The 16,096-nt window shown below is 37.5% G+C and overlaps 1 protein-coding gene across 1 annotated transcript in view; it reads left to right on the forward strand.

The window, feature by feature from the left end:
* Grd (gamma-aminobutyric acid type A receptor subunit Grd) overlaps positions 1-16,096 on the forward strand; it is a 161,522-nt gene that overhangs the window by 132,851 nt on the left and 12,575 nt on the right. The window contains exons 7-8 of the mRNA XM_083119073.1: positions 2,233-2,367; positions 8,318-8,470. Coding sequence (XP_082975199.1) covers positions 2,233-2,367; positions 8,318-8,470 — 288 coding nt within the window. The remainder of the gene's footprint in view (positions 1-2,232; positions 2,368-8,317; positions 8,471-16,096) is intronic.

A 16,096-nucleotide genomic window follows, 5' to 3' on the forward strand; every position in this document is an offset into this window, starting at 1 on the left:
ATTTGTCTTCCTTATTTTACGTAAAAAAGAAAAAAGAAAGAAAAGATTTAGCCACCTCTACTTCACACGTCATGTAGTCATGTACGAACACTTGTTATCATCATTATCAATGAAGGAATCTCCCCCACCGCCCCGGTTGAAAGATTGACCTTGACGTTTGGCAAGTCTTGCGATGACTACGTAAAAATGTCACGCTTCGCCACTGGTTTCAGTGTAAGCCGTATGACTGTTGTCAGAAGATCGAACGAGAAAGGGTTTACGAAGAAAAGTCCAAGTAAAAGGTCATGTTGAAGTGTTAAGCACATCAAAGCCAGAATAGAATTTGTGAGGACGTATGGTGCATGGAGTGAAGACCATGTAATTTTTTTCAGATAAAAAAAGTTTATGATTGTTGGAAATGGCAGTGGAGTGAAATTATGGATGAGAAAAGGGGAAAACCTGAAGCCAGAGTGTATATCCCCAACCAGAATATTTTCTGAGTGTTTCAAGGTATGTGTCCTTCACGTCAAATGGAGTGGGAAGAATAGAAATGTGCAGTAAAATAGTTACATTGCATTCTCAATCGAAAGTTGCTGCCAACACCTTCTGAATATTTCTCAGGCCAGAATTTAAGTTATTTTATTTTTCAAGGCGACAATGCACCGTGCCACAGAGCACGAAGTGTCGGAGACTAGTTTTGAACCAATGGTATCGAAAGATTATGGTGGGCACCAAATTCACCTGATATGAATCCTATTGAGAATTTGTGGCATATCATGTTTAGAAAACTTTCTGGGAATATATTTCAGTCAAGAAGACAACTCACCGAGGAACTGATTCGCATATGGGCCCACGAACTGGATGTTACATTGCGTGAAAACTTGTAAACAGTATCTCCCTAGGCTAGCAGCATTAAAAGCTGCCCGTGTTGGTCTAACAAAGTATTTAAGTGTTTAAAAATGTCGTTCTTTGAACAGTTGTGGTATTTTCCGTGTAATTTTGTTCATTTCGCACCATTTATAAATAAAAATTGAAAATGAAATAAGTAACCTTAACCTACAGTATGCATTACATTAAATTTCTGAATTACATAGTCACTACATGTATAAAGAGTACAATTTTTATTTAATTACCATATTTACAACAAATGACCACAAATGTCACCGAACCATTATAAGTTTATTTGTAGTGCTGCGTGTGGCCAAGAAGCAGTTTGTAATATGTAAGTGTTAGGTAGCTATTGAATATAACATATTTTCAAAGTGGTGCTATTCTTTTGTGACAGACTGAGTGTGTTTATATATATATATATATATATATATATATATATGATAAAATCACACAGCAAAATATCACTGCAAAAATATCACTGCATTGTGACTTTGCAGTTACTTTTAGCAAAACTAGAGTATGAAGGCTTGCTTGTATTCTTTCTAAACGTCTCATTAATTTGTCTCAAGAGAGCTCTTCATAATGTAACCCTTAGTATTTAAACAAAATTTAGAAAGAACATTTTTCGCAATTGCGCCATCAAATTCTAACTCTCATACGAGGAAACAACAAAACATTAATTGAAGAATGTAATAGTTACTTCAAGGAGACTAGATTAAATTTCTATGTACATCATAGTTTGAGAAACACGTAATATAACATTCATTCCGACATTGTATTGTGTTTAATGTCTAATTAGTGGAAAACTGTCTTTACTTTTAATAAACTCTGAAATTAACATCGTAGCATCTTTCCTAGAGAAAATAGACAAGAAAAATAATTCGTTCACAACACTGTGAGGTACATCAAATTTAATTTGTCGCGATTAATTATAATAAAATCAAATTTACGTGCACGCTTTATATTTTTATTACATGTAATCTCACAAGAAAGATAAATATAATGAAATGAAATATTAGTAATTCTGAAAGAATTTCTCGTTCGAAATTGCCATTGGAAAAAAACAGTGACTTGAGGCATTAATTTATTTCTAGAATTTCCTGCATGGAAAAAATGGCAATCAAGATATTTTAAAACATCTCAGTGAACTATGATTTACAATGCAGAAATCCCGGTGAAAATATATCTAATAGTTTTTATGTTACAAGCACTGAAATTATGGTTTCACGACTTTTGAATTTCTTTTAAGTGTACTTAAAGAAAGTAAGGAATGTCCAATTAACTTGGCATGCTAACATAACATTCTAGCTACATTTTACATAAGTTTTATTGCAAATTGACACCTTCTCTTCTTGTTTTCAGTCGGATACACCACGAGTGATGTTCTGTACCGATGGAACCCAGCGCGCCAGATTGTGATCGCAGAGGATATGAAATTGTCTCAGTTCGACCTCATCGCTTCGCCCTCGGACAATCAGACCGACCACATCAAGTCTGGTAGGACAGAAGATTCTCTCCCTGTTGTATGCAAGTACTCGCTGCCTTCATCAAGAGGGGGATTTCGCACATCTCTGCATTTTAGTCACATTTCACAATACATTCAATCCAGCACATAATCTCTGGATGGTCAAGTTCAGATAAAATTTTACCCAGAAACTGGGTAAAATTTTATTTGAATTTCAGAAATCAAATATTGGATATTTATTTACATTCAGCTTCCGTCTGCCTAAATGGGCTACGACGCCAAGGGTCTCGGGTTCGAATTCCGTCCGGGCATGAGTGTTCCTTCATCCATTTCATCATCCTCATCTTCGCGATTAGCCAAAAGAGGTAGAAATGCAAAGTAAAATAAATCAAATGAATCAAGTCAAACAATCGATATTCAGCTTGCAATGTTCAGTTTGTAACATGCTTTAAAACAGATATTGAATAACTTGAAACAGATGTATCCTGATTTCTGGGCCATCCCTGATATTGAATTTAATCTATTCGTCGTATTTACTCATACATGTAATATATTACCAGAACACGTCCAGATTTTGAACAAATTCTATAATACAGGCTATCTAATAATCAATGATTAGGAATTTATTACCTTATAGTTAGTCACATTAAGCGTTCGTACGTATATAACATATTAACTATTTATTTCAAGGAGCTAAGATTTTCTTTAGCAGTGCCTGCTCTCCAACATAATATACATACGTGTATATAGTACACGAACTTCACGATTTAATTGGACTTGTAACATAGGAATACTGGCATTTAAAACACATATTGATAAATAACATTTTTTTGTTCCGTAAAATGGTTTGCAGTCATCAAGATAATTTTTTAGGTCGAGGATATTTCACTGAGATTCAAGCTCGATATACCCTCACTACCCACCTCATTACATTACTATATCATACTCTGAAAATGTTTTGTGAATTAAAGAGCTGAGAGAGAGAGATTTTGTACAGCACTTTCACTAAATGTGTCTTCATGGCAAGGTGCTATGTGCACGGGAAACTTTACATTATAGTGGAACCACAAGCAAAGAAACCTGCGCAGACCCGCGACTCCTGTTCACCGTACTCCCGCGAGGAGGGGAGGGCCCGAGCTTTCTTATGGGCCGAGCTGAACGGAAGAAGGGAAAGCTGCGCGGGGACTTTTCGTCCAAGTTTTTTTTTTCCTTGTGGTCGCTCTATACCCTATTTTCAGTTTCTAGATGTGATGTATTTAGAAAATATATTTTGTGTGTATATATAGTATACAATAACCCACATCACCTCGCAGTCCAGTATCCTATTGTTGATTTTGCAATGATTTTTCTCAGTGTCTTTAGTCCTTCCATCCTTCATTTCATCCTCGTCGTCGCCAAAAGCCTGCCTGTCAAATAGGTGACGTTCAACACTTTGATGTGACTAGATGTGCATGTCCACATAGTTATAAACTAATGAGGTTGTTTTAGATGACGTCAACGCAATCCCTTATAAGGAGCGGTCAACCGGGGTCAGGAACTTGGGTAAAACTTCCCTTACAAACAAGTAGAGGGGGTTGGGGGCACTTGTACCTGGAGTTTCCTAACGGATAATCAGCCTTGTTAATAGTTTTCTTGCAAACGTTACCATCCCTTGAAACTTTCAAGTATAATTATTTTTTTGGCTTTTGAAGGGTTTCGAGGCTAATCTCTTTCTAATTAATTCGTCCCTTTTGTAGCCCTACGAAAGTCTGCTATTCGTTAACCGCCTGCCTTTGTTACCTCATACCACTTCGGGTCCCAAACTTTGTTTCTTTCCTTCGCTGAAAATATTGGTGGCTGTTGCTTTGAAGCCCCGGAGGGAAAGTTCTACCTGGCGGGAAATTACACTTTGATGGCGGAAACCTCAAAAGCACTTTTATGTTTTCGCTGCTTACGGACTAGTTACAAGTAATATGAGAATAGCAGTCGATGGAAAGCTCCGTAAGGAAGGGATGCTTCATCAATTTCATCATATCATCAATCATCCTTATTGTCTCGATTAGCCCAAAGTGACAGTAAAGCGACGCAAGAATCAAATTAGTGATGTTTTCCCTTCGTGTTTGAACATCTGAAATCAGGAGTGTCATCTCGAGGGAAACAAGACAAACACTTTATTCCCAGAAAGTTTGACTTTCATTTTTTTTTAAGTAAAGTCTAACATATCTTACATATCGTATTTCCACTCGCGGAAGGCAAAAAATATGGTGTTTACATTTTTCTGATGTAATGTCGCTTTCTGCCACTTTGGCTAATCGCGACGTTGGGGATGAGTGGTGATTGAATGAAATTAATGAAAGGAGATTCACGAGGAAATGGGCACGCCAAGACATGAATTCTGTCCGTCGGTGGCTGTCCAATGCAGCGCTCAGAGCCCTTTGTCATTCATGCGAAGGAAACGTAACATAGCTTGTAACAGCGACACTGCTTTTCAACAGGCAAGACCGCCAAACAATATCTGGTACAGAGAAAACTGTTTTCTCCTTAATACAACATTCGAGGTGCTAGGGGGATATTACTATTCTCTGTATAAAAATTTGTCCGAGGAATCAATGGAGGAGTAGAATGACTCCAATCCTAACGTAATTACAAAACGACTAGAACAAATTAACTGGCATTACCTTTTATGTTGAGAAATGTAAAATTTTTCATATTACGCCTATGGTACCATTCTGGCGTTCTTGTAAGCCAGCTTATATATCGCGGCTTGTTCGAGTCAGCAATTTGTCATAGCTAACCACATATTTCAAGATTCCACTCAACAAACACTATACTGGACGAGGTTTAACTCTGTGTGTTCCCGCCACTGAGTGCGGCGTCAGTTGAACACTGTTGCCAATGCACTCGCGTCGTCTGCTTCACAGAAGCAAGCAAAAAAGCTTTGGCGCGCCAGCCTCGCAGTATACATCTATCTACAGCCTTGGCAACGTTGGAGACAGGTCCGCCAACGTGATTGGTTTTTCGCAAACATCCTCGTACTGTTGTCTGGAGCTGTAGCGTAAAGGCAAAAGTGTTATACCTCTTATCCTTATGGATAGAAATCAAATTCGAGTGCATCGGTTACCACTTTTTCACGAAAAGCTAAAAAGGCTCTGGGCTGGGGTATCCAGGATGGTAGGAGCTTCCTAAAGAATTCCGTCCCTTGCATCACATTCGTTACTGCATCATCTCGTTTTTCAGAACGTTGCTACTCCGATTAAATAAATCGTCGGGTAATTTTTGGAATCATTTCAATAGAGGCGCTTTGCCTTCTCGCTTCCATGACCTTCAGGGGCGAGTACATCACTTGTAAACCAAATCAGGAGGGGGTGGAGGATTGGAATCGGCGCCTCCGCTCCTTGTTAAATCAAAATGGAAATTAAAACCATTCTTTACTTTTCATTTCTTAAGCGTCTTTAAAGTCGCTTTGGCTCTGCGATTTTTTCAGTTGATAAATGAAGCTCATTTTTTTTCGTGTCTGCCACTTTTATGCACTTTGTGATCTGAACATAATTTCACATTTCGCTGGAGAGACAATATGAGTCCACGCAGTGCTATTTTTTGTTTCATAATTTATACCTCATACGTACCAGGATTTGATTTGTAGTCCAAAACTCGAATCATGATTTTGCTTCATAAGTTGCGCAACATAATTTGTACCATGCTTGCCAGTATATAACAGTCCAATCTTAAATTATTTCCTGTTTTTGCAGTAATAGCTCTCAGTATTTATCAATACATTTATCAGTTAATCAAACATGTGTTCTTAATTCTGTTATGTATAATGAATTCATTTTATTAATAGTTACTGTAAATTTTCGTCATTAAGAGAGATGCATTGGTGTTAAGTGTAAAGTTTTCATTCAATCTATCTTTTCGCTATGTAAATAATAGGAATGTAAAATTTGGAAAAATATGTAAAATATAAAACTTGCATGTGTAACAAAGGACCTGATAATGTGTTAAAACTTTGAAGAACTATATATCATTTGTTATCATCAGAGTTAATTTACGTATGACATGGGCTCTTCCAAGTGAAGAGACAAATGTGAAAAATACACTCAAGCAATGTTTATTTTGCCAGCTGTGTTAAAATGCATATTTTTATTTATAGCATTTTAAATTATCGTCACACAGTATTTAAAATGTGTACAAATACAGTGCATATATTGGTGGAAATATGAAAACCTATACTAAAAGAGAAAGAAGGCTTTTAAAAATTAAATATGTTCAGAATCAATTTGAGCAAGGATGTCTATGAATATATTATTGGCTATTTGAATCTAACGAATGTTCAGTTTATATCAAGTTCATTTCTATTGTGTCTGTGCACATTTTGCGTACGTGTTTCGCTAGCATAAGTCTCTACCCTTAGAAGTGAGTGACGCTAGTTTCTGCTTTAGCACGATCTCATCCTCTGTCAGTACCTCAGGTGGTTGATCATTTTATGAAAGCATCCTTTCTCCAGTCGAATACAGAATTCACAAGTATTAAAATCTTTAAGTATTCAACTTAGAAATTTCAACATTCGAAGAAGGTATTTATGTAATAACTTCTTAGATGCAAAATACTTCAAAATTATTTCCTTCTCCTATCCTCAGAATGGTTTCTGCTTATACAAGTTCGAAAATAGTTGGCTGTGAGCTATGGGTTCACTCTGCAACACTTATGAAAACAAAAATTGCTATTGATTGATAAAACATGCAAGACGTGGAAGATGTGGACAGCTCCGCAATATTCCTAACCAAACAGGCACTTAACTTTTCAACTGCCTTCATTTGAGATCACTACTAATTTATTTTTCCCCAGATTTTTCGATTTTGATCATTTCACAATTATTTTCTTTGTTCATGATATTTTGTTACAGTTTTAATAGTGTACATGGACTTGGGGAGGGATTCCTTAATTCAAATCCGAAGGTGTCTTGATAATTGGGAATGTTTTTTTAATTAATGTTTCAGTCTCTATTCTTTTGTGGCTATTGTGTTTAGTCACTCCATGCTTGATCCATGAATTGCAATTAGTGTAATTGGCACATAATGGTCTTGAGTTTTTTTATAGGCCGTTGTGTTTTGCAATGTTTTTCAACTTGCTCTCCTTTTCTTCTCTCTCTTTATCTTTTCTCGTTCCCTTGTCTCTCTATCCTTTCACTCTCCTTCACTTCTCTTTCATTTCTTTCTCTTTAACTTCTCTCTTTCACTGGTGTCACTCTCATTCACTTCTCTCACTCTTTCTTTCACTTTTATCACTCTCTATCAGTTCTCTCTATCTTTCACTTATCTCTGTGTGCCTTTCACCTTTCTCTCTGTGTGTGTGTTTCACTTATTTTTCTCTGTCTCTTACTTATCTCCGTCTTTCTCTTATCTCTATCTGTTTTCTTTATCTCTATCTATCTTTCCTTTATCTCTCTTTTCCTTTATCTCTATATCTCTTTTCCTTTATCTCTATCTCTCGTTTCCTTTATCTCTATCTCTCTCTTCCTTTATCTCTATCTCTCTTTTCCTTTATCTCTATCTCTCTTTTTATTTATCTCTATCTCTCGTTTCCTTTATCTCTATCTCTCGTTTCCTTTATCTCTATCTCTCGTTTCCTTTATCTCTATCTCTCGTTTCCTTTATCTCTATCTCTATTTTTATTTATCTCTATCTCTCGTTTTCTTTATCTCTACCTCTATTTTCCTTTATCTCTATCTCTATTTTCCTTTATCTCTATCTCTATTTTCCTTTATCTATCTATCTTTCCCTGCTCTCGACTCTCTTTTCCTTATCTCCACTCTCTTTATAGTACAACAGAAAGTTCCTCCAAACAATTGCTATTGAAAACAGGAAAAAAGATCAGCCACCTGCCTCCAGTACGTAGTTGATACATGTTGAATGGGTGTCTGTGTTGACCTCCTGATCTTAGACTAGAGCAAATGTTCTCAGTGTCTTTATGATGTGTCCTGTTTGGCATGTTGCTTGCTTGTAGGCCATCGTAGTGTGCTTGTGGTGTCGTTCCACCTGCAGCGCCACATGGGCTACTTTATCCTGCAAGTGTTCTTCCCCTGCATGCTCCTCATCGTCCTCAGCTGGGTCGGATTCTGGATCAACCGGGAGGCCACCGCCGACAGGATCGCACTAGGTACGTCCAAATGCAATTCTTCCTCCTGTTTTGTACAGCGCTCTTTCTCGGTGTGACCACAATGCTACCAGCAGCTCTCCATGCTATTTATGTCTCCTTAAACACTTAACGTATATACATGGGTGTTTTTTCTGGTTTTTTTCTTTTTTTTCTTCGGAAGGCCTATAATCTGCCTTTATACAGTTATACATTGATTCTCTTGTTTCCAAACAGCCGTATCGGTGGCGGAATGCGTTTACGGATTGACTCACAATATCGCTGTCGAACGTTACAGGTTTGACTTCTGGCCTGCGCATACGTGGGTTTCCCTAAAAAGAATTCATCTAATGACCATTCATCCTCGGCATCACGATTAGCCAAAATTGCAGAAAAGTAACTTTAAAAAACACTAATACTTATTCAGAATCTGTATAAGTTTGTTTCGTCAATTTTTCACCTCCTTTTATCAGGAGAGTACATGTTCTAATCCAGGCACGAGCCTAACGTACGTTGTCCATGGTTTCCCTCCAAGAGATGCATGCTGAGATTATATCTTCCTTCCCCTGTCTTTGCCTCCTTCGTAATTTGATTCTTTTCAGTTTAACTAATCACATTGATGAAGATGATTTAATGATTAGGTGAAATAGAGATGGTGAGTCATCCACTCAACGCCCTTCGTCACCGATGCAATATCCTTTGTTACGTACCTTTGAATCTGTTTAGAAATTAACCCATCGCTCCTCACGTCGTTAGCAAAAGACTGGTAATCGTCAGTAGTGGTAATCAAGACTTCCTGTTTCACCTTAATAGAAAGCTTTATTATTTGTGAACGCACTTAACAACAATTTAGAAACTTAAATACATACATCGCTACTGTTCTACATATTTCCATATTACAGTTATCTAGTTATTATGCTCTCTCGAGATTGTTGATAAACCTCTCGGTTTGTTAAATTATGTTGCCAGGTTGACATAATAGGTTAGTGTATTTGCACATCAAATAGGGTAAAAGAAGGGATGTTCGCCATGCTGGGAATTTCGCAGTACTTGTGGTTTTTGTAATCGTAGATAGAAACTATAGGTTGGAAACACTCACTGATGCCTGTAAAAAAATCAAGTAACATGAGTCTTGTTTCCACTGAAAACTACAGTGTGGTGAGCGAACTAGCAAGCAAGCAGTACAGTTTGGAATGCGCAGTTGCGTCTACACAGAAGACAAAGAAAGGTGCCGAATTTCAATGCTACGTTGGAAATTGTCATTTCGTGGCAGATAAGAAATGTTTTTCTTCTTTTTAATTATTGATATCGTAACTTCAAACCTTAAGAATGTCGTGAAAAGATTTGCTTTGGAAAGCGTGCATGTACAAGTATACATAAGTTGTTTTGTTTCGACTGTGCATTTGCTGTTAAATTCGCCAGAGTAACAGAAAATGTGTCGAATTTCCCTTCTTACAGGCGATCTTTCACACACAACTTGTTCACAATGCATATGAACATTTAGGCCTATGTTTCTTAAACATGTTTGTATTGTATCTTTTTAAGCAGTTTTGTATAGTCATTTGTAGGTCTTTAACACTTTGTTGTCTGACTTATTGGCAACAACTTGGTATTTCATACACTTAAACTGACGATAAAATGATAAATAAGTTATATGGCGAATTTCCCAGCATGTAGCGGGAATTTCGCCACTTTTTCTCATTTTAGTATTTTTAATATTACGTCATAAGTATAAGTAACACAGTATTTATGTTATATTCCTCATAATCCACAATGACTACTTTTTGTATCGTATAAATTTTGTCCTTCTCTCCCAATTCGTTTAGAAGGGAAAAAATGAAAAGCATTTTGGTGGCGAACTTCCCATCCTTTACTCTACTAGTTGTCTGTGACGTCTTAAATATTTGCCAAATCAAGAAACGAACATACATTAAATAACAAACAACTACAATATAATGTCTCTCTTCGTCATTACGATTAACTTAATTGAAAGAAGCAACGTTAATTAAATCACCCTACTCATTTGTTATCTTAACGAAGAAGAATGATAGCCCGTTCCATTAAAAGAAATGGGGAAAGTATCAATTACACGCAATGAATAATATCGGTTCAATTCAAGTATCTGCAAATAAGGTGTTATAAGGAAAGGGTTGACACATTGCTATTAGAGGCACTAACTGAAGAGGAGCGTAATTTATGAACATAAATATCGTTCACGAGAGTCATTTTTTAATTGCAATTACCAATTGCAACGCGCCAGTTTGTTTAATGTTGTAGGTTACTTGACTACAAGGAGTTAGTAGTGGAAATGTAGTACTTTTATTATCTGAAGCCTCGTAAGGTGCAAGAAGAGATGAGATATCTCCATCTCCGCAAAGCGTTCCTAGGTATATCCGTTCACTTCCCGAGGGCCTCTGTAGCTCCTCTGTTAAACAGATATGGAGGTCATCCTCGACTTCTCGAATCGGAAGCCTGTTCGGCGAGAAAGATTGCCCACTCAATTCGGCAACAGAGTTAGTGCATTAGGCCTCGCCGTAATTGCTTAATGGGGTGGAAACCCCGGCAGATGGAATTTTCTTTAAACGAAAAGAGCGCGTCGTAAAACTAGCTCATCGATCCTCTCGACATGGGCGCCAAAAAATCTCGGCCTTAGATACGTGCGGGAGAAGAATTGGAAAATAAACATCATTAGTTGAAAAAAAAAAACCCTGACGATGTACGTTCATTTTGGACTTTTAGTAAACAATATTGTACCGTCACGAGTAGAAGTGGGCAGATTTTTTTATGTCGCATGGTGTAGAAACTTAATTTTCTTTGTTTTTATGCAAGATAACTTGATGCCATGAGAAACTAATTGCACGGCCATCAAAATAGGCGGCTGAGCAGAATTGCGCTGGTGCCACATATGGGAAAAGCAAAGCGAGAGTGGGGCAAAAGTCGGGACAGCGTTGCCAAGTTCGAGCGTCAGACTGACCTCTCTCCGGGGAACATTTGAGTCATCCCTGACCTTTCGAGCAAATACTTTGAATTTGTATCACATGGATTATAAAGACCAAAATCTACAACGAGATCTTTCATTCTCTTAAACCTCCGAACACACGGGGTTGTGCTCTGACGTGGCAACAGCGCGAACTTCTGCCACCCGCCTAATTTCATGGCCCTGCGTTTAGATAAATTTAAAAGTCACCTAAGCTTATCAATTGGGTAGTTTGGCAGTCCCATTACTGAGAGAACCTCATTGTAAACATATTGGAGGCAAAAATTTGACTGTCCATTTCCTCCGCATAGAATCACTGCTCTACGAAATGAAACTTTTTGAGAGCTGTTTTCCGGTTAAGAGGTGATATAAGATATTTCAAGTACGCTGATCACGAATATGTTATTGGTTTTCTTCCATCACTTCAGAATTTTTCACAAAATAGAAATTAAATTTCAGCCGAGAGCGGTATTTACATACGAAAATCAAGTTACAGACATTAGGGAAATATTACACAAGGAATGTAAATCTCACAACAAATAGTCATAAAAAGTATACGAAATGTATAATTTGAATTAGATATTTACCTCATTTCTTCTTTTTCCCTATTTGGAAGCTTCGAAGATTGGATTTTCTCTTGTGAACGGTGTTTGGTTCGTCACGTAGCAACGTCTAACAGTAATCCACCATCATTGTTGTACTCCATCTTCCCTGGTATCGGTGCTCGATGTCGCTAATATCTTGATGGAAACGCTCTCCATGTTCCTCACCGACTTCACCTAAGTTAGGAGGAAATCTGTCCAAATGCGAGAACAGGAAATGAATTTTAAGGCTCCTGTTGCATCCTACATTTTTTAACTTGAGCAGCATATGAGACACGATGCTCTTGTAATTTTCATGTCTGTTATTACCCAAGAAATTTTCACATACACTTCTGAAAGCTGTCCAAGCTTCCTTTTCCATGTTGTCCATGCATTCTTCGAAACTGGAATCTTGAAATGACTTTCGTATTTGAGGTCCTATGAAAATTCCCTCTTTCAACTTAGCATGTAAGATACTTGGAAAGTTTTTGGTGAGGTATTTGAAACACTCTCCATTCTTATCGAGAGACTTAACGAATTGCTTCATGAGAACTAATTTTATATGTAATGGAGGTAATAGTATCCTCGCAGGGTCAACTAGGCTGGAGTTCGTCACATTTTTACTGCCCTGGATGCGTTCGTGTCCAGTGTTTCTCTCTATCTCTACTGTTCCATTCGCAAATATAACATGGATATTTTGTGTATCCTAGTTGATGTCCCATCAATAAACAAATAACTTTTAGGTCACCACACAAAACCCAATTCTGTTCTCCGTAATTTATCTTCTGCAAGAGCAGTGACATATTTTGGTAATTCTCCTTGAGGTGTACGGAATATGCTAATGGCACAGAAGGGTATTCATTGTGTGATAGGACAGCCTTTAAACTTAACTTGTTTGAATCTATGAATAACCTCCAATCCTGTGCAGAATAGCCATTTCCTGTAAGTCTCATCATGAGTTTGGTCACATCATTCCAATGCTCCAAGGGGAGCACTTTACTTTTTTTTTACTTTCATTCCAATACACCAAATCTTCTTCCGCAGAAAAGTATTGAATAAATTCCTGCTCCCGATGCCTAAATAATGTTGAAGATGTCCCTGCAGCAAGTAAATTTTTCCCTTTCAATCTCGATCCTAAGAGTTCAACAGCTTGCTTTGATAAATTCAAATCTCTCACCAAATCATTAAGTTCTGGTTGCGTAAAGAGGTGGGGCTCGTTTCCCTCCTGAACGCAGTAATCATCATCTTGTGTGTCGCTCACGGAATCAGAATCCGAACCTAGCTGTAAAGCAGTAAGTACACTAACAGGTTATTCTGTGTATGTCGCATGAGCTGTACTGTTTCATTTGCAAAAAAGAAGATATATTTCATAAATATCTGTTAAAAACGAATACGTCCATATTGAACTATTGGCATTTTTTAATGTAAATATAAAATTTCTGAAATTCGAGTTTTGTGCAAAAACTGTACGTGATGGAGCAAAACAAACATCATTTTTGATGTTTCCACATCGAAATTATTAAGAAAATGTCAACATTTTCCAAACAGCAAAATCACTGTAGAGCAGTGATAATTAAAATCGAGATCTACATTAAGAAACAATATTTGATTGATTGATGTGGTATACTTTACTTCGCTTTCTTTAGCTAATCGCGGCGATGAGGATGGATGATGATGTGATGAAATAGATGAAGGAACACTCACAAAGAAAACTCATGACCAGGCTGGAATTCGAACTCAGGACCCCTGATGACGAACAATATTGATTGGGCAATTATGATATCATAGTTTACTTTGCTTTGGAGCGCATCACAGTTTCAATTAGTGCGTCAACTGAGCTTCAAACCAACCAACCAATGGCCATAACATTTAAGCAAAGAGTAACTAGGAATCTCCCGCAGCAATTTTGTGAGGAGCCAAGACATGAGAAGAGGTTATAGAAATAAAGAATCGTTTTAAATCATAATTTTGTTTGTTCGTTCCTTCGCTACCACGAAAGATGTAACAGCGTCTGTCCATTAGAAATTCTTTCACTTTCGGATCAATAGCTTCACAAGACCTTTGAGTCACTGAGGGGGAGGGTTTTTTTTATCTCCTGGGTCGTTGAAAAAGTTACTGAACGGATTTTAAGGGAGAAAAGCGAAAGTAAGCTTCTTAAGGGGAAAAACACTATTGTGTTAGAAAGACTAAAGTTTCATATTGACGCATCATCTGTTTTCAGTTCGTATGAAAACTGGAGCAGCAGGGATTTAATATTTATTTCATCTCCAAGCGAGGAGGATTTTCTTCCCAAAGTTTTCAAACTTCCGAAAGCTAAATTTTTAAACTTCGTCTCTGACGCTAATGAAATAAAACTTTGCTTACATGTGGGTACGTATGGAAGTAAAGGTCTGCTTAATTTTTGCAGATTGAAAGAGTGGAAGTAGTGTAAAAACAAGTATCTTCAGAATATTTTACCACAAAAATATATTTTTTCGAACTGCATTCAGGAGAGTATACATACAAGCCTACTTTATTCACACATAGGATAATGGGGATTGAATCTGCAGTTGAAAATGGGATGCGAACCACAAAAAATGTTGCTTCACGGGGAACAGAATATAGGATTCATTGTTATGAAATGCATATACAAGATGTACTGCACCACAAATAGAAAAATAAAGACGTTGCAATACATATTTGGCTGAGAATATATAATATATATTTGTACCTTGATGAAAATCGTCATGTGATAGATGCATTTCAGCAAACATTTTTAGGTGAAATACGGTTCCTTTAACACTTCTTGATGTTGCTGGCAAATATTGGATAGATTCTGTTCCTTCTTAAGAAGCGAAATAAATTAATGTGAAGGTCCTACACTAAGGACAATGTTTTGGTAACGTAGTAACGTGGTCAAGAATGTTGTAAAGAAACAAATGTATAACTCTTCTACTACTTACTTTCTTAGTGTTGTCTATTCGTTTCCAAATTTCCACGTCCAACGCTATCTTGTAGCACATCAAATGCAATAAAGTGGTGTTATCAGTGACGACGGACGGCCTGACGGACAATAACTTGATAACTTAGATATTACTTTATATAAGAAGTGTTCTCGGGCAAACAAACAGGTTAGACTGAGGCTTGTGTCCTAGAGGCTTCAGGGAATATTGTGATGATATTCCCTGAATATGATGGCTATGTCAGCTCTCGCAATGTTGGAAACATTCTGGTTTAACCTGGATGATCGCACGAGAACATCTGTTTCGTAAAAATAATCTGTACTAGTTATGATGCTTTCCATCATGAAATCTACCTGGACACATACCTTGTCCACTAATTGTGTTTATGTGGAAGCCTGTCCCCTTCTGATAACGGCACTCTCCGTTCGTTGCAGGTGAGTACTCGATGCTTCTCGTAAGCTTCCACCTTCAGCGCCACATGGGCAACTTCCTCATCCAAGTGTACGGCCCCTGTGTGCTGCTCGTGGTGCTGTCCTGGGTCTCCTTCTGGCTCAACCGGGAGGCGACCGCTGACAGGGTGTCCCTGGGTAAGGCACGGACGTCTCTCAAAACTTGTTGCATTTCCACAAGTGTTTGGTATGTATGGAATTGACTATCCATTCTAAAGCGTAAGGTTTTCTTTATTTTACTTCACGCAAGTCTTTTAGATTTTGACATTGGTTTGTTTCTATCGGCAGAATGACGTTTGGAATTTGTAGATATATTTTCCTGTAAGGCACGCGGACCAAGGAAATTGATTGGGTTTTAATTATTGCTGTCTTTTGGTTATTTAACGTATCTTTCTCTTATTAGGTTAACCGGGACAATGAATATGAATAATTACTAGATGAAAGGAGAAATAGAAAGATACGCGGGCCACAATTCGACCTAGATTTTAACCTGAAACTCACCTATAAATGAAGATAATATTGTATTAAATCGCACGTTGGTCATTCAACACAGGCAGCTCGCTTTTAATTTAGTTGAGGACTCGGTGAGCTTTGAATGCTTTCTGTGAGAAAATTCCACAGATTTCCACGAAAATATATGGGATGACAAGTCCGCTGTATATGCACAAAAAGGCTAATCGAGACTGGACCTACAGTTTAAA

Source organism: Lepisma saccharinum, chromosome 3 (genome assembly GCF_977018435.1).
Source record: "Lepisma saccharinum chromosome 3, izLepSacc3.1, whole genome shotgun sequence".
Lineage (NCBI taxonomy): Eukaryota > Metazoa > Arthropoda > Insecta > Zygentoma > Lepismatidae > Lepisma > Lepisma saccharinum.